This window comes from Acomys minous (genome assembly GCF_964271855.1).
Source record: "Acomys minous genome assembly, chromosome: 12".
Lineage (NCBI taxonomy): Eukaryota > Metazoa > Chordata > Mammalia > Rodentia > Muridae > Acomys > Acomys minous.
In genome coordinates this window covers 17,138,419-17,162,522 of record NC_140493.1, presented here as the reverse complement: position 1 = coordinate 17,162,522, position 24,104 = coordinate 17,138,419, and the positions used below count along the sequence as shown (strand labels likewise).

The following is a 24,104-nucleotide window of genomic DNA, read 5'->3' as shown; positions in this document are numbered from 1 at the left end:
CTGGACCTGCCCATCTCGAGACAATAAATCTCCCTTCTATCTCGCTCCTTGGCTGAGTGTTTTCCTTGGCTGGTTGGTTGTGCTACCTTCCTGCCTGCCTCGTTGTTGTGAAGGTTCATGAGGCGCCTGGCGTTCTTCTTGATCTCACGAGCATCCACGAAGCGCCGGGAAAAGTCGATGCCATAGCGCACGTCGGCTGAGCAGCCTCCCCACTTCCAGCCCTCTGCCTGGTTGTAGTAGCCTTGTTTCTCACGGTCGCAGCCACAGTTGCTCAGGTTGCCCTGGCTGCAGGCAGCGGTGACGGCGTGTGCCACGCCTGCCGCGGTGATGGCGTAGGTGAAGGCGGCCTCACGACTCCCTGTGGAGAGAGACGATAGGTATGGGTGCTGAGGCCTTCAGTTTCTCACGGGGGGGGGGGGGGGAGGGGGGAGGGCGACTGGGATGTCGTCCACCTGCTGAGGGGACCCGGGCCTCCTCACCTGCCCTCTCTGAACTTGCAACTTACTAAAGTGAGGTGTGGGGCTGACGAACCCCACTGTGAAGGGATATAGCAAGGACATTTGAGTGTCATTTGTGTACACTGTGACCTAACAGCACATACTACTGTCTCTGTGTTCCCAAGGGACAGGCCATCTGTGATCTGGGCAGAAGGTGTGTTCCGGGTCATGAGGAAGTCCAGAGGCACTGTACCCAAGTCAGGAACCCACGCAGCTCAGAAGCCTTCCTCCCTCTCTATTCGCCTTCAGTCCGTTTCAGGCCTTGGGCACCCAGGTGTCTCCTTCCTTCCAACCTCTGGGCAGCACGTACCCATCACTAGTCTCCACCCAGGTCTTCCCAAATGTAGTCTAGGCAGGGCACCCGTCCACCCCAGCATGTTCCCTGGCTCTCCTCTTCTGCAGAGCCAAGCCTACGGCCAACCGACAGAGCTGGACAGGGAAGCCATCCCCCACCTCACTCTGCTGACACTCTGCCTGGCTACCTCAGCCCTCTCCCCATCCTCTGTCAGGGATGATGACTCAAGCCTCCTGGGTGTGGCTCACACCCCTTGTAGATTTACAGGTCTTTAGGGTAAGTTCCCGTCCCCTTCTTGGGCCTGTCCCTAATGGCTCCTTCTTTAGGCAGCTTTCTTATTACTCCGATGGGGACCCTGTCCACCAGGTTAGCCCTACAAGGGGCTCCCTAAGTTCTTCTGGTCCAAAGGCTCCTCAAGTGGGTAAGACCTGTTCTGTTTTCTTCTCTATCTGCCACAGCCTCGGGCTGGGCCGTGCAAGCTTTGCATTTTCAATGCATCTATCTCTTGGGTCCCTCCCTGCTCACCCACTGTCTGTTTCCTTCAGGACTCCAGCTCATGTCAGTGTGTGGGTGCCCAGAAGGCTCATGAAGGGACACCCCAGGAACCTAGGGTGAGCTGTAGTCATGGGTGGCTCCTTACCAGCTCATCTGTGGACAATAGGGCCTGTGGTCAGATGTGGCTACAGTGGTGGGAAACACAAGACCTAGCCTTAGCAAGGCCCCATGCCAGCACCTTCCTGTCCCAGCCTGTCCTGGGTACCTGGCTGCAGGCCCTACTGTTGGAGCCTGTATCTGCTGTGACCCACCACTACAGAATAATGGTTCAGAGTCAAGCCAGGGCCATAAACCATGCCAAGAATCAACTCTATGCCTGGCCTAAGCCTACCTATCTACTTACCTACTAACTAGCTAGGGTGTACTGGAGGGCGTCTTAGTTCCTAGGGAGAGATTAATTACTGGGGGACCCTCTCACCTCAAGGGGGAGAACAAGTGTCTCATGGCTACAGCAGCCTCCACCTCACCCTGCTGCCCCACTGGGCCACCCTCACCCACACCAGCACCTCTCTTGCCACAATACAGTGTCAGAGTCTTTGGGCTCTGGGGGTCCATGTATGACAGGAGATAGGAGAGAAGGGAGACAGCCCCTAAGCCCCGTGGACTCTGCACAGAGTATGTGGCCAGCATTGTTCTCAGAGGACCCAGAGCATAGGCCAACTCCTGGTGTGTGCTGAGGTGGGAACGGCATGGAAGCTGTGGGGTGTGTGGGGATCAGGCGAGTGTGCAGTGCTGTGAGTATGTGATATGGGTCGGGGTGTGAGGTGTGGCGTGCATGCTGTGGTGTGGGTGTGTGTGTGTGTGTGTGTGTGTGTGTGTGTGTGTGTGTGTGTGCGCGCTCACGCATGCGCACTCGCCTTCCAATGGAACACAGCAGCTGTCAAGACACCATGAGACACAGCAGAGGTCACTGTGACCACACAAGTGACAGGATGTTTTGTTGTTGTTGTTGTTGTTGGGTTTTGTTGTTGTTGTTGTTGGTGGTGGTTTTTTGAGTTTTGTTTTGTGTGTGTGTGTGTGTGTGTGTATGTGTGTGTGTGTGTGTGTGTGTGTGTGTGTGTGTGTGTGTGTGACAGGATTCTGAACCCTTCAAAAGCAGCTCAGTGTCTTCATCACTGCCAGCACTCACCATGCACCCAGCTCCTTTCCGACCATTCCTTGTTCTCACAGACCTCTCCTGACAGTGAGATGAGGCTGGTTTTACTCACATTTTCCAGAGGAGACTGAGGCATGAGGAGAGTATAAAATTGGGCATTAGTAACTGAGATGGGATTTGAATGTGGCCATGGATGCAAAGCCCGGAAAGGCTAGGAAGGGGCTGAGGTCCCGAACATAAGGTCTCAGGGACCCATTCTGCCCCAGTTTGGCTTGTATATAGCCTGTGGCTGTGGGAGAAGAAAGAAGAACGGAAAAAATCCTAGTACCCTGTGGAGGTGCCTTTGGCTGAACTGTGGGTCTTAAGGTGCAAGGGGACTAGACAGCCACTGACCCCTGAATGGGGGCTCCTTGGATGCCAAGCGACTTCGTAGCGAACACAGGTTGCAAGCACCCAATGCAGGGGTCTAGAAAACTAAAATAACTGTGCAGTTCTGCAATAGGGGCAGACGGCTTAGGTGTCATCCACCACCCACCACCCACCACCCACCACCACGCAGGCCAAGGCAGCCACCGGAGACTGTTCAACCTCTTCCAGTCTGACCAGGGATCCTATCTGGAAGCCCCAGGCAAGGAGGCAGGTGCCCTGGCCGGCAGGTGTGTTTCAGGACGACCCGAGGCATCTCACACGCATCCCGCTTCGGGCCTCAGCTCTCACCTGCTTATGCCCACACTTGCTCTGACTCAGTTAGTCAGCAGTTACTCATCAGGCTGCCACTCCTGCTAGGGCCGTTTTTTATTTGGTTTTAATGAGCCAAGCCCTCCGTCTGTTGCCATAGAGACGGGGGGCGGGGGGGGGGGGGGGAGGCCGACAAGAGGTAAGGGGTAGTTTGTGGAGAAGAACAACCCATGTAAGGTCAAACGAGAGGGGTAAGGGTCATGGGCTGAGGGTCCCTGCCACTAGCACAGTACATTTGTTCTCTTAGATGTCCTGAAAATGTCCTGGATGCTGGCTCTGTGGGCTTGGTCATTCGGCCCAGGCTATGACATGCCTAGGTGTTGAGTGGGGAGGGAGGAGTGAGCCTTCCCCGTCCTTCCTGCAGCCTTGGCTGGGGCTGCCCAAGGCCCTACTTTGCTCCCTCCAGGAGAGAACGAGAGAGAACTGACTCAGAAGAGCTTATCCTTTGCAGATGCAGACAGTGTGGGCTCAAGGACCTAGTTCAACAACCACCGATGGCTCCCAAGATCTCCGACATGGATTCCAGTGTCCTGCCCTGGTCTCCAAAGTCTCCGAGGCCTGAAAGCCTAGCCCCCTCCCACCATGAACTGCAGACTAACAAGGCCAGGGTGAATGGTGGCTCGTCTGCTGATAAGTATAGTCCCCTTCAGTGCAGAGGGACTCTGTGTAAAGAAAGGAGCCCTCCCCCCTCCCCCAGTTCCCTGCCTCCTGCCTGGCAGGCAGTTGACAACTCTTATCCTTAATGACTCTCAGTTGTCCCCATGTCACAGGCTCTGGATGCAGCTAGGACTCCTCCTGTCCCAGAGTGTGTCCTCTGGGCAACATTGAGGTCAGTTTTTTCATGCATCCCATAACCAAGGCCCAAATCCTCAGACATGGGTGAATCCGGGCACTTAAGTTTATCTTCCCAGAATTCCCAAGAATGGATCATTTAATTTCTTACATAGGAAAACCAGGCCTCCTGGTGTTAAACTATTTGCTCCAGACAGTGGCTGCTGCCTGGGCTCTGGCTGTTCCAGGTGGTGGTGGTGGCAGGGAGGGAGACAAAGGGAATTGTGACAGCATGCTCGGGTCTGTACAGGCACCAGCTGTGCTGAGAGGACACTTGGCTCACATAGACCTAGAAGTTCTTTGGGACCTGAGACTTAGTCCCACGCGGGTCTGTGACATTAAGCACTGGAGGCCCTGCCTTCCTGGAAAACACCAGAAACGAGTGGAGAGTAGGGTTTACAGTGGCCACTCCTTCTTCCTGGCTCCCCAGGGTCCCTGGATGGGTTTCTGAGTCTTGATGGTCCTCGGGGGATCAGTTTGATACACATCCCCCTGTCTATACCATTTCGATACACAAAAGCGAGCACCATTAGCTAAGGGGCCCTGGCCAATAAAGGGAAAAGCAGAGAGGGGCATGCAGAGAGGCTTGGAGCAGTGAAGGCAAGAACACTAGGCTTGAAGTTACTGGTGGGGGTGGGGGGGGTGAGGGTGGGGTAGGCAAACCACAGCCCCTCTAGAAGCCTGCATCCTCATTTGCCATGTGGGAGCACAGTGCTCCCCGGCCCCTTGGCCAGGAACCAGCTCTGGGAGCAAACACAACCAGCCACGCTAGCCCATCAATAAGAAGGAGAAAGAATGGCTAAGGCTGACTAGTAGCGGGACCACAGGATGGCCAGGCACTTCTCAGGGTTCACTGAGGCTGGCCTGGAACACTCTTCCCCCAAGACTGGCACTTTCAGCATTGCCGGAAGTCTCCCCTGTCTTCATCCTAAGTAGGCTGATTAGAGGAGCAGATTCTGAGACCACAGCTGTAGAGCTGAGGCTAGCCCAGCCATAGGGGGATGGCCCAGGTCAGTGATCTCCTTGGGTCATTCAATTTTTCCTCTTCACCGAGCCCGTGGGCTCCCCACCCAGCTGGGCTCACGGGACAACAGATACAGCCCCTGCCTGCCCCGTGCCTACAGTGTCAGACTAGAGCTGAGTCTCAACTGCCTGCGGCCCCCTCACACTGACCCCAAGAGAACCCCACTGGGCAGAGCCAATGGGCCTGCCGCCCAAAGCAGAGGCAGGACAGCACCACCACCCTCCTACGCACCTCAGGGCAGAGTTGGGACTAAGCCTACCCCGAGACCTATCACTCAACTACCTGCCATTTCCTGACATCTACATGGGGCCACCCACTATTTTTAGAATACTATAAAAGCCTGAATTGAGCTCACCGTGACCCCATGAGCTACACTGGGGAGGGAAGGCTACAAAAGCCATTGCCTGTCTCTCAGAAGAGGAACTGGAGACCACAAACTTGGTTCTGGGGAGGGCCTTGAGGACTTCCTGGTGACATACCTTAAGCAAGGAGACCCAGTGTGGCCCAGAAAAGGATAGCCTACTGCCCAATATCACACAGCCACTCAGGACATGGTGGAGCCAGGGCTCACAGGCCAAAGTCACTGAGGTCAGAGGTCAGAGGACAGAGGTCTGGAGTCACCCAGGGCCTAGAGTCATTCTACAATCCTAAAATCGGTTACTTGGATGATGATGGCCTAGCCAAGGACCCTTCCTGTGTCCCTGTGACCACACGCAGACCCTCGGATAGGCTGGCCTAAGCTTCATACCTACATATGGTACATACATGAGGTCACTTGTGGTATGCGCATGCTTAAGCAGCCGTGTGTGTGTGTGTGTGTGTGTGTGTGTGTGTGTGTGTGTGTGTGCATACGATGTGTCGACACACATGGATTTGGGTGTTCATGGGTTTCTGTTTGAACTCAGCACCTGGGAGTGTGCATGAGGCAGGAGCCTGTGTAACATGCGCTCAGAACCAAGGCAGGCTCTCCCACCTCCTCACTGTCTTCAAGTTGCTAAAAAAAAAAAAAAAAAAAAGCAACTACAGAGCCGGGCATGATGGCACACACCTTTAATCCCAGCACTCTGAAAGGCAAGCTGATTACTGTGAGTTCGAGGCCAGCCTGGTCTACAAAGCAAGTCCAGGACAGCCAACGCTAACACAGAGAGACCTTGTCTTGAAAAAAAAAAGGCAACCAACCAATTAAACACAGGAGGCAGTGGGCATGGCCCAGTGGCAGAGCACTTGCCTAGCCTGCAGGCCTTGGTTTCATCCCCAGGCCTGAAAAAAAAAAAAAGGCAGTGATAATGGGGCATGGCCACACTGAGGAGACTCCAGACCTGTGCACCATGCACAGTACTAAATGGCTGCAGCCTGCTAGAAAAATGCAGCATTTGAAAGTCTAACACACAGCCTGTCCTGCTCAGTGTGAGTCCTCATGGGACTCTATCAGCCCCAGCTAGGTCCCCAGGAAGCTGAAAAGAAGCCAGTGACTAGCCCGAGGCCACAGAGCAGGGGAGCCACTGGACTGGAGTCTGACTCGGGAACCCTGAGTCTCACTGCCCCTGAGGCCTAAGTGCCAGACTGGAAAACCCGCACATTCTATCTCTTGCCTCAGACCAGGGACCCCGTCTTCCTATGTCGGTCCAACATCTCTCCCTCATATACTTCGTCACGGCCTGTGTGTCCTGTGCCACCGAGGTCAGCCCTGCTCCTGGCCAGACCACGGAGAGCTCTGAGGAGACAGCTATATGTCCCCTACCTGGCAAAACTTTCAAAAAGCCAGGCACACCTCGGGACAGCATAGCGGCAGGGGATGCAGATCCAGGGCAGACAGGTTAGACGGGGCTCCTAGCTGCTGAGGCAGAGGGCGGTGGTCAGATGGTGCAGGGGTCAGCTAGAGGGCCAGCAGTGGAGGGGCTGGGAGAGATAAGTCCTAAATGGTAGGGAAGGAAGGTGAGCAAAAACACAGAGAACTCTGTTTCAGGCAGGGGGACCATCCGGGCCGAAGTCCTGAGGAGAAATGACTAGACTGCCTAAAGTTTATCCCAAGAAAGCAGTGATGGTCCTCAGGGGCCCTTACTATCATTCCTGGAAGAGAGTGGGGGAAGATTCAGGGCTTTCTTCTGAGAAGAGATGACATCCTTGGAGGTGTGGCTCTGACCTAAGATGAGGGAACCCTCAGGCCAACTGTAGGGGTTTGGAGGCAGCAAGGAAAGGCAGGTGCAAGGGTCCCTGTGAGTGAGCCAATGAGATCAGCACTGGGCGGGGGGCGGGGGGGGGGGTGAGGGGAGCCGTAGACAATTCCAGAAGGCCTCCTATGTGGTACTGGAGCCGCTGGTGGAGGACATCACCAAGGGAGAGATGAAGCCTTGGGGAATCAAAGGACACCTTACCTGTGGGGAGTTTAAGGGGTCTGAAGACAGGAAGGGAAGAAGGACAAACAGCACACAGGCTTAGTCCCAAGACAGATCCCGCTGTGCCCACCACCAAAGCCAACCCCAGGGAGCATTGGGTCTGTGCTATGTGGCCCTGTCCAGGCCTGTCACTCTTAGACTTCAGTGTTCCCGGGTGCAAGGGGTCCCCTTTAAAATCTCCTTCAAACATGTAGCTGTATTCTTCTGGCAGGGACTTGAGACAGTGGGCCTGGACCGGGGGCATGGCTGATGATCTCCCTGTTCCCTGTTCACCCAGGAGCCCTTCCCCAACCCCAGTCCCTAGATTCCTCTTAAGTCTAGAACTGAGCAGGGAGTTACTGTCTCCAGCAGGATTAACTGAGAAATTTAGACTCAGAGATAATGACATCACTGGACCTGTGAGTAGCTCTCGATGTCCCTGGCCAATAGGTGTAGTGCTTACATCCAGGGGGACTTCAGTCTGGACAGGGCTCTGAGTGGCTACTGGGCACAGACGTTGGGAAGGGGAAGGCTAGGGAGCCAGAGCAGTGCCCAGTATGTCTCTTATGGCAGCCCATGATCCAGCCTGGACATTCAGCCCCAGAGTGGACTCAGTCACCAGGGACGAGGGGCAAACCTTGCCTAAGCAGATCTTGGGCCTGCATCCCAACACACGGAGCCTCAGGCTAGGGGAAATCTGTGTGCAGCAGGGGGCAGGTGGGAGACAGGGAAGTGAGGTGGGCCAACACAGAGATAACTCTGACCCCATGGGGAATCTCCAGGATCTGCCCAGGACAGGTTAGGCAGGCTGCCTCGCAGTGTGCCTACTTCTACCCCAGTAAAGTGAAGTGGTACCAAACACCCCTTGAAAAGGCTTCAGCTAGCAAAGTAGTGCTGGGGAGACATCACATGTGCCGGGACTTGAGTTCCATGTAGGAAACAGGTGACATACTCCATGTACTGCAGGTACCATGACCCTGGGCCTGCATAGGTACTGTGTATCCCATGTGTGAGTGAGAAGCATGCATGTGTGTGTATGTGTGTACATGTGCGTGTGTATGTGTGCCACATGTGCATGTGTACACACTTGTATATATGTAAACAAATAATTATTAAGATCCTGTGTGCATACATGTGTACAAAGGTGTATAGCTGAATCTGTGTGTTTGTACATGTATACATCTATGAACATATACAGATGCATTTGTATAGACATGTATGATGTGTGTGTGTGTGTGTGCGCGTGCATGTGTGTGTGCGCGCGTTTCCATGTGCCTATCTGTCCTTCTCTATCTCTCTGTGTCCCTCTGTCCCCTCTGGCTCCCACCCCACCCGGCCCCACCCGGCTTGGCTGAGTCAGTGTCTCCACTCTAAGCTCTTCCCTGCCGTTGTCATAAACAGAGCACCAGGGAAAGGCCTGCCAGGTCCGAACATGCAGGCCCGCCTGCGCCCCAGGCTTTTGTTCCGATCCAGGGTGGCCCGCACATGCTGCTGTGCAGCCCTGTAGATAGTGCCCCAATTGGGGGCATTGAGCCCAGAGGACAGGATCTGGCTATACGACAAGGGAACATAAGGGCCTGTATCTCCTTTGGGTCCTGTAGAGATTCTGAGGGAAGACAGAAGGCCCTTGGACAGCCAGGTCCGCGGGTCCATGCTGCCTTGGGATAGGGCTGGCCGCCCTCCATTTCTTCTTCCCTCAGGGCTGCTGACAAAAATCACCTCTAGGAGAAGTGGGGTTTTAGCTTCAGCCTCTTCTGGAACAGGAGGGAAAACTGTAGCCCTAAGGACACAAGGACACAAGGTCACTTAGGTGAGCTAGACCACTGGCCCGGGAGAGATCTCCTCTTCTAGGCCTTACCCTGACCATATTCCTGACAAGGCCTGCCAATGAAGTAAAAATTCCAGTTCTGGACAAGTTCCAGGTGGCCTCTGAGGGGTTGAAGGATGGCCCAGGCCACCACACCCAGCCACTAGAGGCTGTGGAGCTCAGCGACAGTGACAGAGCGGTCTTCGGGGAACTGCCCTCCCATCTGCCAGCTGCCTTCCAAGAAGGGATAGAGTCCAGGCTGTAGCCTGGGGCTTCACCACATCCCAAGCCAGCAACTGACTTTCAAGGTCCCAACAGTCCCTAGAGCCCTGGCAACCGGGACCCTGGGCATAAGAAATGTCTGCTCTGCTGCCTTGGCTGGCCCTGGTGACAGGGTCCATGGGACAGTAATATGAGATGCTCAATCCAGGAGTCTGAAAACCTCAAGGCTAGGGTCCCTTTAGCACTGCCACCTCTGGCCATCCACCCCAGTTCACTTGGGGTGGCCTGGGCAGAGCCCTGGCCTAGAGTACGGTAGGTATTGGATGCTAATACATGGTACTACCACAGGGCCTGATAATAGCAGCCAGTGCCCTTCACGCTGCCCCTCACACTGTACTCTGGGAAAGGATCATCAGTTCTAAGTTCAAATGTTCCTTTTGCCCTGGCCAGGTAGGCCAGGTCACTCTCATCCCTTCTGAGAACGGTGACACACAACAGAAATCTCAAGCAAGCCACAGGAGTCTCCTGAGGGGTTCCAATGGTCACATTAAGAAAAAAAAATGCGGGAGGCAGAGGCAGGCGGATCGCTGTGAGTTCGAGGCCCGCCTGGTCTACAGAGTGAGTCCAGGACAGCCAAGGCTACACAGAGAAACCCTGTCTCAAAAGACCAAAAAAAAAAAAAAAAAAAAAAAAGGAAATAACATGGGGTGTGACCAAGGGTGATGTTTTATGTAGCCAATATTTCAAAATAGTACATTCTAATATACGGCAGGACAAAGAGATACTTGTTTCCGGGGTCTGAGACCTGGTGTGCCTAATACTACTGTTCACTTGGTGGAAGCACAGCTGCCGGCAGAGGCCTACAGCCACCAAGAAGTTAGGGTGGCCAGTGTCCTTCTAAGGACAATGCTCCCTGCCCCACAGGGGCCTGCTTGCAAAAGTCCTGGTAGTAATGCCCAGTAAATGTGATGAGGAGCCACCCTCCCTCCCCAAGGGCCCTTGATTCTCAGATGACCTAAAACAAAAAACAAAAAACAAAACAAAACAAAAAAAAAAACACGGGTCAATCTACGCCCTTCCAGGGGGCCTCAGCAGCCCCACTGCTGTTAATGCAAGTGTGTCTGGCTATAGGGCTGCTGTTTCCTGTAGCAAAGCTTACTGGTAAAGCCAGCAGGAGTAAACCTTGGTCGGCTCACGTGAGCTCAGATTAGGGGTAGCCATTATGCTTGGTCATGTCTGAGACCAGCACATGATGGGCAGGACTCTGCATTCTGGAGCTCAGGACTGTACAAACCGCAGGCCAGGCCAGGTGAGTGGGTCAGAGGCTCCGGGCTCAGGAGAGGAACTGGGGTTCATGCATGCTCAAGGGGAGACCCTGCCTGCTCGGGATCTTCTGGATGCTCTGAGCTCTTTGGAGGCTCGCGGCATCCTATCAGTGTCTTTACCTCCAACCTCCACTCTCCTACACCGATCCTCCCCGAGCTCGCACCTCAAAGCATCGCCCTTCAAGAAAACCACTTCCTGCTTCCTGGCCTCAGGTCCTTGGCACATTCTGTCCTCTGGCTATCCTTCCCCGGGCTCCGCTCACGGGAAGACTTTGCTGAAAGTCCAAGCTTGGTTATGGTGGCTGTTAGCAGCTCCCCCACTTTGCAACGGAACTCAAATTTCTCTCAGGCTTCCCTGGAATATACGGGTATCTCCACACATAGACTCTCACGCCTCACCTCTGTCCCTCCCCCATCTCAGGGCAGAGATGGGATGCACTTACAATGGATGCAACACCCCACCCCCCAGTTCATTCTCCATCAATGGAAGAGACTAGCTAAAAGAGCTCTGGACCGCCTCTCTCAGTGGAGCCTTGTGGAAACAGTACTGGACAGGCTAGAGAGTAGAGTTCCACGCACGGACTACAACATCAGCTTGGGAAAAATCTATAGACTGTCTTGACCTTTTCCAAAGAACGGAGCCACCATCACTCTCAGTGTGCCAGACAAGGCTGGTGTGGTGGTCATCATGGGAATACTGCCCACGTCATGCCTGGAAGTATACGAGCACCTGCCAGGGTGTTGAAGGAGTGCAGCTTTGCAGAGGGGCTTTATTGTCTTAAGGAGGTTTCCCTTTAACATTTACATTTTAGGATTGGTCCAAGGTCACAGGCAAGGCCTAAAGGGGGGCTGTCCCACTACCCAGAGCATTGCCCCTCTCGGGGACAATCATTAATTGGCCCCGCTTGAAAGGCTGCTCCCAGGAGAGCACCCCGGCTGCCTGCCAGCTCGCAGACGGGCTTCCGGGCATGTTCAGGCATCCAGGAAGCCTCTCAAAGTGGCCAGCTCACAGTACAGCCTGCCTGCTGCTTCTGACTCCCAGCCACTGAGAAAGGAGAAGGAGCCTTCTCATACAGGCAAAAGCCCCTGCGGTTCCTGCCCTTGCTCCATCAGCTCGGCCTGTGGCCAGAGCTTCCCTGCTTGAGTGCAGCAGGAAGCCACAGGAGGCGAAGGCAGGGCAGCAAGACCCAGGCTGGGCTCCAGAAAGCCTGCCCATCCCGGGGCCAGGGAGGGCTAGGGACAGGCACAGACTGACCCAGCTTGAGGGTGTGGAACCCCCCTCCGCCCCCCGCCCCGGGGGAAGGGGGGATAAGCTGTAGAGGGGTATAGCAAAGGGGAGAGGCCTCTCCGGTTGAGAAATGAGGCTTAGGCAGACAGATGTGGCTAGGGGCTGGTTGGAGGGAGGCAAGGTGAGGGGCTCAAGGCCAAGAAGTTAACCTGACCATAAGGCAGTAGAGAGCTACTGCAAAGATTACATGTTGCTGGGTTTTGTAGTCTCAGATAGACTAGGTGGGCCAGTGGCTGGCAAAGGTGGGGATGACAGGCCTCAACTGCAGCACCGTGGTTTTAGGAGGTGCTGGGGAATCAAACCCAAATCCTTTGTTGTACTAGGCTGAATGTGTCTACCTGTAGAACAGAAAGGAAAGGGTATAGGGTGGCTTCTGTCTGACGCAGTAACCGGGGCTGTGGAGGGCAGGAGGCATTCAAAGCTTCCAGGGGAGGGACCAGAGGGAGAAGCAGCAGCCCTGGCTAGCATCAAGGCGTAGAGTAGAGGGATAGAGAGCGGAAAGGACACCAAATGGTCAGGTGGGTCGGGGGAGCTGGGGACAGCGCATCTGAGAAGCCAAATGCCATGCAGAAAAGCCAAGGTGTGTGTGGGGGTCAGTGAGAATCAACATCAGGTGACAATGAGCTGTCAGCTAGGTTTCTGTGGAAAGAGTCGCCCATGTGTGCCTGGGGATAGGGCATGCCTTACCTGGGGCTAAGCAAAGAGCAGCTATAGACAGAAAAGAACCCAAGTCGCTGAGTCAAGATGGAAGCCAGGGAGTGGGGACAAGCAGCAACATCAAGGCCACTAATGACCTGGACAAGAAGCTATTTGGAGCGGACAGTTAAGAAGCCTGCCAAGGGCCCTGACATGTTCTTGAAGTGCCAGGTTCTCCCCAGGAGGAGCACCTGAGGCAAGAACAGTTCACTCAAGAGCAGGGGCCGCAAACAAGAGGAAACACAAACTGTTGAGCAGCATCCATGTTAGCGCGGTCTGGTCCCCAAGGGAGCCAAGGGGCAGGAAGGGTACACAGGGTAGCCCTGCCTCAGTGGCCTCCTTATTGTGAGCAGAGCTGTGGCCCTCCCAAGCTGCTGGTGAGCCCACGGCCATTTCCCAAGGACTATCAATGATGTTCTTTGAAAGGTGACTCTGTGAGGTAAGGGGACAACTGTGGGGCCAGCACTGCTCCTGAGAGGAGAGTCTGTAGAAAGTCACTGGGACACTGGGGAGTCTCAAGGCTGTCACATGTCCCTCCCCTTATGTCTTGTGTTCCCAAAGTTCAAGCTCCTACTTCTCTGAAGCTGAAGCTGGTTGCCAGATGAGGTGACAGGCTCTGGGTTGACACCCTGAGCAGCTGACCTTGCAACACCTTATAACATCAGTTTCTTCACTGTGGGTCTGATACTCACAGATGCCTCCAAACATGGCACCTGGGGAGTGGGTGGGAAGCCACACAAGGCGGATACCTCTGCCCACTACTGCCCTCCCCACCATCCCCCCCCCAGCTGGCACCTGGAGGGAGCAATCTGCACTTGGGTGGCACAGCCCCGGGGAGGGGGCGGTGCCACGCTCCTGGCTGCACTAGGTGCCACCCACAGGCTGCTCACCGCAAAGGGGCCCATGAGAGTTTTCCTCTACACCATCGCCAGCCTTACAGTGTTTGCAGCCCTGTAAAGCCAGCTCTGCCCTGAGTCTTGTGGCAACTGCAGCCCCCTGGAGTACGGGGGTGAGGGGGGGACCCCATGCACCTGAAGACTAGGCAGCTAGCAAGCCTTGCACTGTTCCCCTATCTTACCTAGAAAAGGCAGCCAGAGTCACTATCTCTGCCCACATGTAGCCCACAGCATTTGTTGACGACCTGTGATCTCTGGTGTTGAGCCTTGGACAGGAGCCTACTGGCTCAGAGCTCACACCACAAATAGGGAAACCAAGGCTCAGAGTAGCCCTGAGGGACACAGCCAAGTTCACACAGCTGGATTCAGATGCAGATTCTTTCTGGAAGTTTCCTTTAAGCCTCTTTCTAGCCCTAAATAGGGTCTTCCCTGGGCTTTGCTCTTGAACTGTTGTGAACTGGGCACCGTGTGGGCCACGCTTCAAGGGCTAGCTTCACCGCGCATCCCCCAAGGGCTGTGCCATCAGCAGCCACCCCCACACACACACACATGGCCTGTTCTAGTTACTGACCACTGTCCTCAAATGGAAGCCCACCCCTGCTTCGCCCAGATCCACCCCTGCACACGGCATCCTTCTTGCAGGGTCAGAGTCATCACATCTGAGCGCCCTACAGCCTCTGTCTGCCAGGATCCCTCAACAAGAAGCAGGTGGCATGGTCTCATAGTCTCCTCTGGGTGAGCTACAGCTCCCATGCCATGTCCAAAGCCTCACACATTCCCCCTGCTTCCCAAATGACAGCCACAGAAAGTGGAGCAGGGGCCTAGCTGCCTGAAGCTATAGAGTAGGCCCACCCACCTCACAGCCCAGAGCTAGCTAGGACACTCATCCATACACACAGGCTGTGTGGGCTGTCTGTCCCGGACAAGGGCTGGCTGGTGGGTAACCTGGCTCCCAGCCCACAGGCCCAGAGACGCCCTTACCTACTCGGAGCTCTTGCCCGAAGACGGTCTTCTCGCCCAGGGCGGAGCAGTTCCATCGGCCGAATCGGAACTGGTGCTGGCACTCATCAATGCCCATCTGCGCCCCCTCCCCGATCACAATGATGGCATCGGGTCGGCTCTGGCAGATGGCACGCTGCCGTGGGGCCAGGCCAGGAATCTTGTTGCAGATGATGTTGGCTCCTAGGGCCACCACGGATGACAGTGCTCTACAGGGGCAGAGAGAAGGGAAGTGTTGAGAACCCCTCAGGCAGCCTGCTGTCCCCCACTGGCACCAAACACCTCCCTCTACTGATCCTTACCAGCTCTGAAAGTGTTAGAACCACAGATCAGTTCACACCTACAGGACCCCCCCCCCCTATCCCCAGGCCTGAGTCAGACACACAGATCACAGATCAGTGTCCCACCTGGGATCTGACAGTCTTGGCACAGTGTGACCACTGGGAGTCCCTAGCTCCTCCTTCTGAGCTCAGAGGACGTGTCCTCCAGCTCACCTTGACAAGACACTCTGAGCCTGTTTCACATTCAGGGAATGGGTATTGATGCCTGCTGCCCCCAGGATGCAAGCACAGACACACACCTGAAACAGCCCCCTCATGTCTAGATTAGTGGGTGCACTGGGAGGGGACAGCAGCGGACCCGAGGTAAGCACCTACTGTGTGCTGGGCTGGGCCCCCTGAGCCCGTGGTTGCCTTTGTAATGACTCCTGGCAACTCCCAGGGAGGAAGCTTCTTGCCAAGTTCACTCCGAGCTTGGAGTATTATCAACACAGTTGTTTGTTTTTGTAATGAGGGGAAATTCGCATAACATAACATTAACCATTTTTAAATGCACAGCCCCCGTGGCCTTTAGCACACACACAGTATTGTGCTGCCTCCGCCTCTATCAAGTTCCAAGCTTTTCTCAACATCCCAAAAGGAAACCCTGTACCCATGAGCAGGCACTCCCAGCCCCTGGCAGCCACTAATCTGCCTCTGTTCCCACGGGGCTGCCGCTCGCTCAGACAGTCTGTGGAATCTTACAATACGTGTGCTCTTTGGGGCCAGATTCCTTCCACTCAGTGAAATGCTTTCAAAGTTTATCCGAGCCGCAGCATGCACCAGTGCCTCCTTCCTTTTAAAGGCTGAATAATATTCCATTTGCACAGCGGGCCCTCGCTTGTTGATCCACTCTCCGTGGATGGACACCTGGCCCCGCCTCTCAGCTGTGACCATGAAAGTGCGTATGCCTGTCATTGTCTGAGTCCCTGTTTTCAATCTTCCGAGCACCCACTGTTGGGGATGGATTTCCAGAGTCATCTGGTGACTCTTTGAGCCCCTGAAGTGTTGCTAAAAGGTTTTGTACGGACATTGTACTGATCTTTTGGTTCTAGGCAATCAGAGAGCAGAGAGCCAGTTTCCAGGTTAATGGCCCCAGCTTGGGTTCAGTTGGTGGAAATCTGGCCTTCCATACAAAGCCCTAGGCTTAATACATAGCAACATATAAACTATATTTGGTGGCCAGTGCCTGTCATCTCAACACACCAGAAGTGGAGGCGGGAGAATCAGGAGTTCAAGGTCATTCTCAGCTACTTAAAGTTTGAAGTCAGTCTGGGCTATAGGAGATTCAGCCGCAAAAACAACAGTCTCTGGCTTTAAAACAACAGACTAAGCCAGGTGGGCCAGTGGTGGTGTCAAGCCTTTAATCCCAGCACTCGGGAGACAGAGAGAGGCAGGTGGATCTCTGAGCTTGCGGCCAGCCTGGTCTACAAGAATGAATTCCAGGACAGCGAGGGCTACACAGAGAAACCTTTCTTGAAATAAAACCAATCATCATCATCATCTTCTTCTTTATCATCTTCAGCATCATCATAGGTTTGCTTAGCAAGGGCGCATCAGTGAAGAGGACCTGCCAGAGGTCCCCAAAGCTGATAATTAAGCCTGTGGCAGTTCTTTGAGAATTCTGTGTTTTTCCAGGCCATCCTACTCCCCAGGCAGCTGGGCAGTCTCCATGTGGCCTGAGCCCCCAGCATGTGCTGCAGCCTTGTGACACTCAATCTCTGCGGGCCCGCCTGCCTGCTCTACCTGCTAATCTGGCCAAGACACCCCCTGCGTCTCCCATGACACAATGGGGGTGAACACGCCCCAGGCTGGCGTTGAGGAAGGGCATCTGGGCGGGTGGGGCTGGGAGCGGACTGGAATCTGGGGAATCCAGCCCAAAGTAACTGTAGAATCCTCAGAAACCGAGCTGGGGGAAACAAGATGGATGGGAACACTACCGGGCACTACCACCACAGCGAAGCAGTCACTTTCCTACCCAGACCTCAAGGCCTCTCCCTGCTCCCAAGTTCCTCCAATGGGCTTGGACCTCATAGCTCAACTGCCTACCTGGGAAAGCACACAGACCAACAGGCTAAACTGTGGGGACCATAATAGGACACAGGGTGAACTGGGGACAGCCAGAAATCATTGCAGTGGCTCCCGGGCCCCCTCTCTCCCATCTGTAGACAGCTACAGCTCCCTCTACCACCCAGATGGGACCCAGTCACTCCCCTGCTCAGAAGTCACCCACAGCTCCCCATTTCCCTCTGCCTAGAAACAGAAGCCTCGGGGACTAGCTCTGAGGACCACTTCCCTTCTCCCTCCACTGTCCATGTTGACTGTGTCCATAGATGCCTCTGTTAGCCTGCTGTTCCTCCTCTCTGGCTCCGTCTGGAAAACTCTACCCTTCCAGGCTCATCCCTTCCAGAAGCCCTGGCATGGAGAAAAGGAGCCCCGAGCGTCCGTTCTGAGAGTCTAACCTCATCCCTTGGTACCCTGCCGTTACTGTCTTTATGCCATCTCTGAATGGTAGGTGCCCCAAGAGCAGTGCCAAGTCCAAGCTAAGTTTGGGGCCCAAGAGTGGCTGTGTAGGGGAAGAGTCCTCTCCGGCTCCCATAGAATGAATCAAGCACACAGAAAACCCCTGTTGGATGTCAATGATCAGACAGCAACCCAATTGTGTAGAGGATTCCCTGAAGACAGGGGAAAAGCTGCAAGTAGCTCGTGCGGTGAGGCGTGACCCGACCCATCCTTCCAGGAACACAAACTACCCGCACACCCCACCAGGACCCCTGTGAGCAAAACTGAGAAGCTGTAAAACACCAAGTGTGGGTGGGGAGGCAGGGGAGCAGAGTCCTCCCTCACCACAGCCACTGTGGGCAGCAGCTTGGCAGAGAGTTAAAAGTCACACACAAAGCTGCCCGGAAATTCCATTTCTTGGCATAGATCCAAGAGAACTGAAGACAGGTGTTGAAACAAAACCTTCTGTACAAATGCTCCCAGCAACACTATTCACAGTAGCCAGAGGATGGAAATAACCCAATTCTCCATCGACGGATGAGTGGCTGAAAACAAAATGTGGTATGTCCACGCCATGGAATATTATTCAGCCATTAAAAAGGAAGGAAGCATGCATTCATGGCCCAGTATGGAAAAAGCTCAAAAAGATTATGCCATGAGAAAGAAGGCAAACACAGAATCCCAGATGTCACCTGAATCCATTTAAAGGTAATGTCCAGAATGGGCAAATCCACTGAGACAGAAGAAAGAAGACATGTGAGGAGGAGGGGACGGTGACTGACTGACTGTTAAATTCCCATCTGGGTGATGGAGCTATGTAAGCTGACGGCCCTGTGTGCTGTTATGAAAACACAAAATGGCACCGCCTTGTGCTTTAAGATGGACAGAGCAGTAAATTTCATTTTATGTGCCTTTCAACCACTTTAAAAAAAAAAAACAACTCCAATTCACAGGACTCTATACACCTCAGTGTAAGAGATCCATCAGAAGTAGGCTTTCACTAAATGCGGGTGTTGGTGCTGCTAAGACCAGAATTCTGTTCCCCCGCAGCCAAGTGGCTGAGGCTACAAGAGACACATGCAAAGTGACCAGGTACAGTCACCAATTTGAAGATGACATCACACTTGTCTTCCTTTGCACTAGAGGGAATCTCCCTGACAGTACTCAACACTCCCCTCTGAGGCCGGCCTAGGTGGGGTCTCCCTTCACCCCAACCCTGCAAGGACTCTGCTCTGTAGGGATGTGGGGCAGCTGGGTGGGGGGTGAGAACTCAGGGAGGCTGGGGCGGGGGCGGGGGGGGGCTTGGTAGGCCTAGAGTTCCATTAGAGCCAGCACTTCACTGTCCAAGCCCAGGGGTGGAGGCTGAGCTGTGCTTTGGGAAAGCGGGAAGAGCTGGTAAGCCCAGAGAGAGGTGGTGGGGTGAGGGGTGGGGCCGGAGTGGGGGGGGGGGAGCAGGGGTTAGTCCTTCCGCCTTTCTTCTTTTAAAGGATGTATTTATTCATTTATTATTTACTTAGCATGTGCATATGTGTGGGGGCGCCAATGCACTGACCCACGATTTCCACGTGCTTTTCTTTTTTTCTTTTATTTCTTTCTCTTTTTTTTTTGGGCAGGGTCTTACTCTGTAACCCAAGCTGACCTTGAACTCACTCTATAATCCTGCCTCAACCTCCTTCAGTTGGGATTGTTGGAGCGTAAACTATCCCAATTAGACTAGGACTGTTTGGGTTTTGTTTTGTTGTATTCAAAACCCAATCTCAGTCACTTCCTTGCTGAGAAGCATTCATTCATTCATTCATTCGTTCGTTCGTTCGTTCGTTCATCTGGGCTTACAGTGTAGAGGTCTGGTTGCAGTTCTCTATATGCTAACTCTCAGACACCAATCTCCTAGATCAGGCTAGACCACGACCAACCCAAGCCTTTGGGACAGGGGAGTGGACTGAACACAGAGCCTGTGAGCAGGAGAAAGGGTTAAAATTCTAAAATCTAAGTAACTGTGCCAGCAGGAGGCTGGTGGCATGTGGGGCCTTGCCGGGGTTGTTGGCACTAGGATGGGAGCACGCCTGGCACCCTCATCAGGCCACCCTGCAGGTGGGCCCCGGCTCTCATCCCACATAGGGAAAACCCTCTTCCTAGCCAGCAGCTGCCTGTTCAGGTGTCCAAGTGACCAGACCAGGGAGGTCTATGAGCAGAGAAGCCTGGTAGGGGTGTGTGCCTTTGTGGCTGACTTTTTTTTCCGTGGAAAAATTCTGTTCTGGGCTTGTCCCTCAAACTGTTCAGGGGCCCTAGGACATGGGCAAAGTGCCAGGAACAGTGGGCTATGCTGTGAACCTACACAGCCTCCTAACCTCTGGCCTAGATCAGGCTCCTAAACAGATCTCAGAGGGGCTGGGGCTGTGGACAAGACTTCCTGGCTCACACCAGAGGCCAGCAGAGACCAGAGGCACCTGAATCTTGTGATACTCAGCTCTGGGTTTAGGCTGGGCACTGCAACAGTGGGGGTGGGGGGCGGGCGGGCAGGGGGACGGGACCTCTCTGGATAGCAAGAAGATCTTTCTACCTACCAGAAGCTTAAGGGAATGGGTCTCCCTTCATGACGAGAGGTATGAGGAGGGAGTGAAGGCCAGAGGAGAACATCTCAGCCTTGCTGGTACTGCCCAGTGGTACATACCAGGCCCTCTAATGCAGTGGCTAGGGCCACAAATCCAGGTGCTGGCAAGCTCCATGGGCACCCTGAACATGCCTCTTGACGGCTGAGTGGGGAAGCCTCAGGCACATACCCTAACCTCTCTGTGCTTCGGTTTCCTCCTCCCTAAAAGGGGTGTGAAAGTATCTTGGACAAATGACAGAGTTTACAGCAGGAGGTGACTCACAGTGGCACATATGCATTTCCATCAGAGCTAGCGTGAGGTGACATTTTGTGTGTGAGGACCAGCTCTAGCCTCCAGGCCTGGAGGCTGGGCTCACTCTGGTCCTGCATTCATTGGGCACACATGGTTGCTGCCCTCTTGGCTCCACCCCACCCCCACCCCCACCCCTGGAACCAGTAAGGCATCATGCCTACAGTGGGACTCTGAGCCAGTGAGTGCCCACTGCCATCTCCATGCCTACCCAAGGGGCTTGGTCTCTTCCTCCCTCCAACCTAGCCAACTCTGGGTCTGAGAAACAAAGGAAAATAGTATTAGTGACCCCAGCCAGTACAGTATCCAACCACCAGCTGAGCTGTGGGGCTTCAGGCCAGGCCTCACCCTGGGATCTCCTCCAAGTAACCCCCCGCCACCCAATCTCCAACATCTTTGGGGAGCACCAGGTCATGTGAAAGCCTGGCAGAAGAGAGTTCCCTATGTCCAGGACTGAGGTTGTCCTAGCTTTACTTGGGATGGAGGACACTCTTACTTCCTTCAGGAAGTAAGCCCTCCAAAGCCTGCCCTGAGGGGATAGGAATCTAACCTAAGTCCTTCATGCTGCTAGTGTTTCCAGGGCTTGAGTCAGAGAAAACCTGCTGTGTGTTAGGCTGAGCTCAAGGTCCACATAATGTCCTTATGTGAAAATGTGTGATAAGAATTATTATTCTAAGCCAGGTGTGGTGGTGCACTTGGGGAGGTAGAGGCAGATGGATCTCTGTGAGTTCGAGGCCAGCCTGGTCTACAAAAAGTCCAGGACAGCCAAAGCCATACAGAGAAGCCCTGTCTTGAAAAACAAACAAACAAAGAAGAAGTGTTATTCCTCTCCACAGAGGCCCTGAGAGGCTTGGCTGCCTAGGGTTGACAAGTAGGCAAGGAGCAGAGACTGCAGCCCACTGTGCCACCCCTCCTTGGGTGAACAAATGGAGGCCCCTAGTCAGGAAGCTCAGACTCACTGAAACAGAGCAGAAGAGATCCCTCACAGGACACATGACCAGGCTCTAGGCTCACATGCCCAGCGAGCAAAACCCAGGCACCTTCAAGGTAGTAGCACAGCAGGTTTCTTCTCTTCATCCTGGGTGACAGGTCAGTGAAAATCATGTCAGGTGTCTTGTCCTTTTCCACTTAAATGGCCAGTGAGAGATGCTGTCATTGCTGGCTGCAGAGGTGACCAGTGGAGCAGTCTCTCCCACCCAGAGGAAGCCCCCAGCTGCCTCAAAATGCACATATGTGTCCTATGGCCACAGAGCCAAGCATCTGCACCCCAATATTCTCTTTAAATCTCTATCCACAAGAGCAAATGGCCCCAGAATAGCACTGGCCTCTGCCAGCTCTTTTCTCTGGCCTGAGCCCTTTGCATGTGGCACCAGGCTGCCCCCAGGCTGCTGGGTTGGGACAAACACATGTGAGAGGAGTCTGCAAAGACTAGGACAGGAGCCAAAGACTGTTTCGAACTAGAACTGAGCTCATCCTGGCCTGGAAGCAGATTCAGGGACACGAGCCGTCCTCTGAAAAGCAGGTTCCAACCGGGCGTGGTGGCGCACGCCTTTAATCCCAGTACTCGGGAGGCAGAGGCAGGCGGATTGCTGTGAGTTCGAGGCCAGCCTGGTCTACAAAGAGAGTCCAGGACAGCCAAGGCAACACAGAGAAACCCTGTCTCGAAAAAAAAAAAAGAAAGAAAGAAAGAAAGAAAAGAAAAGAAAAGCAGGTTCCTCTCAAGAAGCCTTTCCCCAGGATGGATCCTTTAGCCCTCTGCTCCCACCACCGTACCTGCTCCAGCTCCTGGCCTAGCTGCACCCCCTGCAGAAGGGGGGCAGTCTGCACTGCACCCAGCCTGCCCCACCTCAGGGTGTGCCCTAGCCCTCCCAGCCTCAGATGCAACCTCTTGAACAGCCATCTTTGCAACGTCCTACCTAACCCTACCCCGTAGCAGCAGGATTATGCCTTTCTCTCTCTTCTCCTTCCTGTGCTCTGCCCTAAGATCTGCTCTCCCACTGTAGATACACCTCCTCAGAGGGACTGGCTTTCCCAGCCCTCTTGGAGGCCCCGGACTCAGTGTGTGACCCTCAGTCCTATCCAAAGGCCTTTTGCAGTAGGCTTTGCCTCTCGCTGCAGCGGACTCCACAGGGTAAAGAGTCCCTAATCATTGCTAGGTAACTGACTAGTCCTAAAAATGGCACAGGGTCTCCTGCCCCAGTTCCAGCTCTGGAAGGTGAGGACAGGCTGGCCTAGGCTTCGCTCTGGGCCCCCCAGCCTTGGCCCCGGCCAGCTACCCAGCTGCCCAACAACTCCAGCCCACGCTCCTGGCCCAAGGCGCTTTGTAATTCTTCCTTCTTGGGCATCCTCCGGCAAAATATTTGAAGAATGTTCTAATTATCTATGATCGGCCAGGAAGGCGGCCTGGGTCCACTCATCCAGGAAGTAACTCAGCAAATCCCCTGGAGGGTGGCGCTGAGCTCTCCCTCGGGTGGGCAGGTGTGTCCAGGACTTTTCCAGTCACTGGGGGCCCCAAGGGCTCTTCCCAGGCACTGGAGCGCAATGGGGGCACTCGGGGTGGGCGGTGGGAGACAGGACTAGACGAACCTCAATGTTCTTGCCAGGTTAGTGGGGATAGAAATGTCTCCGCAGTGCAGACTGGCCTGCGCCTCCAGATCACAGTCCCCCCACTCCCCGACTCCCACACACAGACATTAGCTACACTCTGAATTAGGTAAGACTGACCCGAGGAGAGCTCAGCCAGGCCAGAACTGAACACAGCAGGTCCACTTGGCAAGTTGGTGGAACAGAACTGGTCAGAGTGGAACGCCCCTCCCCTCGGGCTACCTGTCCTCCCCTTGGTCCTCCTTTAGACTTCTTCCCTCTGCTGGTAACCCCAACTCAGAAACATGGGCAGAGCACAGCACCTCTAGAGCTGTGTTTTATTTCCATCCCTCCCTCCCTCCCTCCCTCCCTCCCTCCCTCCCTCCCTCCCTCTTTCAGGGTCTCATGTAGCCCAGGCTAATCCCAAAACTACTAAGTAGCCAAGGATGACGATGAACTGATCCTCCCGCTCAGACCTCAGAGTGCTGGCACTGCAGGTGTCCGTCACCTGGACAGTAAGTACCTGGACTCAGGTGAGGCCCTTGGAGGGCCTATCCAGCCTGGCCATCCAACTTGCCCTTTAGCATGCCTGACACAGCACCATAGACAAAGAGCCAAAGGGGCCACCTAGTTTAGTTCCCTCCTGCTCTACCCATCCCCACAGTGGCTGCTCATGGTGGACCTTGAAGCCTAAACTTACAAAGGGGAAAAGAGACTAAGAGATACCTGAAAGGGTCTAGAGGCATCCAGGAGATGGAGAGGGCTGAGGGTGGGCACCTCTAGGGCTCCCTCCCTGATCTGCTTGGGACTCAGTTTTCCATTTGACTATTAAAGGGCTGAGATGAAAGTCTGGGTACCGAAGGCTAGACCCTAAAGAGGGCCTCTGTGGCTGTGGGGACTAGACTCAGGTTCTGCTCAGTCTGACTCTTTCTAACCAACCTGGGCCTCAGTCTACCCATCTGTCCCTAGGGAGAACATTCTGCCCATGGCTGGGTCTCCTATCTTGCTCCCATCTTTCCAGGCCACTGCTCCCTTCAGCTGCTCCTGGTGTTCCCAAGCAAGAGAGTAGAGATTCTGCTAAAGGCTTTCCCACCCTTCCACATAGCTGGCATTCCAGCCAGGCATCCCAGGACCCCACCCTGGAGAGAAAGAAGGCGG

The 24,104-nt window shown here is 54.4% G+C and overlaps 1 protein-coding gene across 2 annotated transcripts in view; it reads right to left on the bottom strand.

The window, feature by feature from the left end:
* The window catches only part of WNT7B (Wnt family member 7B), a 46,553-nt gene that overhangs the window by 8,464 nt on the left and 13,985 nt on the right, over positions 1 to 24,104 (bottom strand). For both annotated transcript variants that reach the window (XM_084750336.1, XM_084750335.1), the window contains exons 2-3: positions 14,627 to 14,853; positions 87 to 358 (exon numbers count right to left, since the gene is read on the bottom strand). In XM_084750336.1, the coding sequence (XP_084606462.1) occupies positions 87 to 358; positions 14,627 to 14,853 (499 nt within the window). The remainder of the gene's footprint in view (positions 1 to 86; positions 359 to 14,626; positions 14,854 to 24,104) is intronic.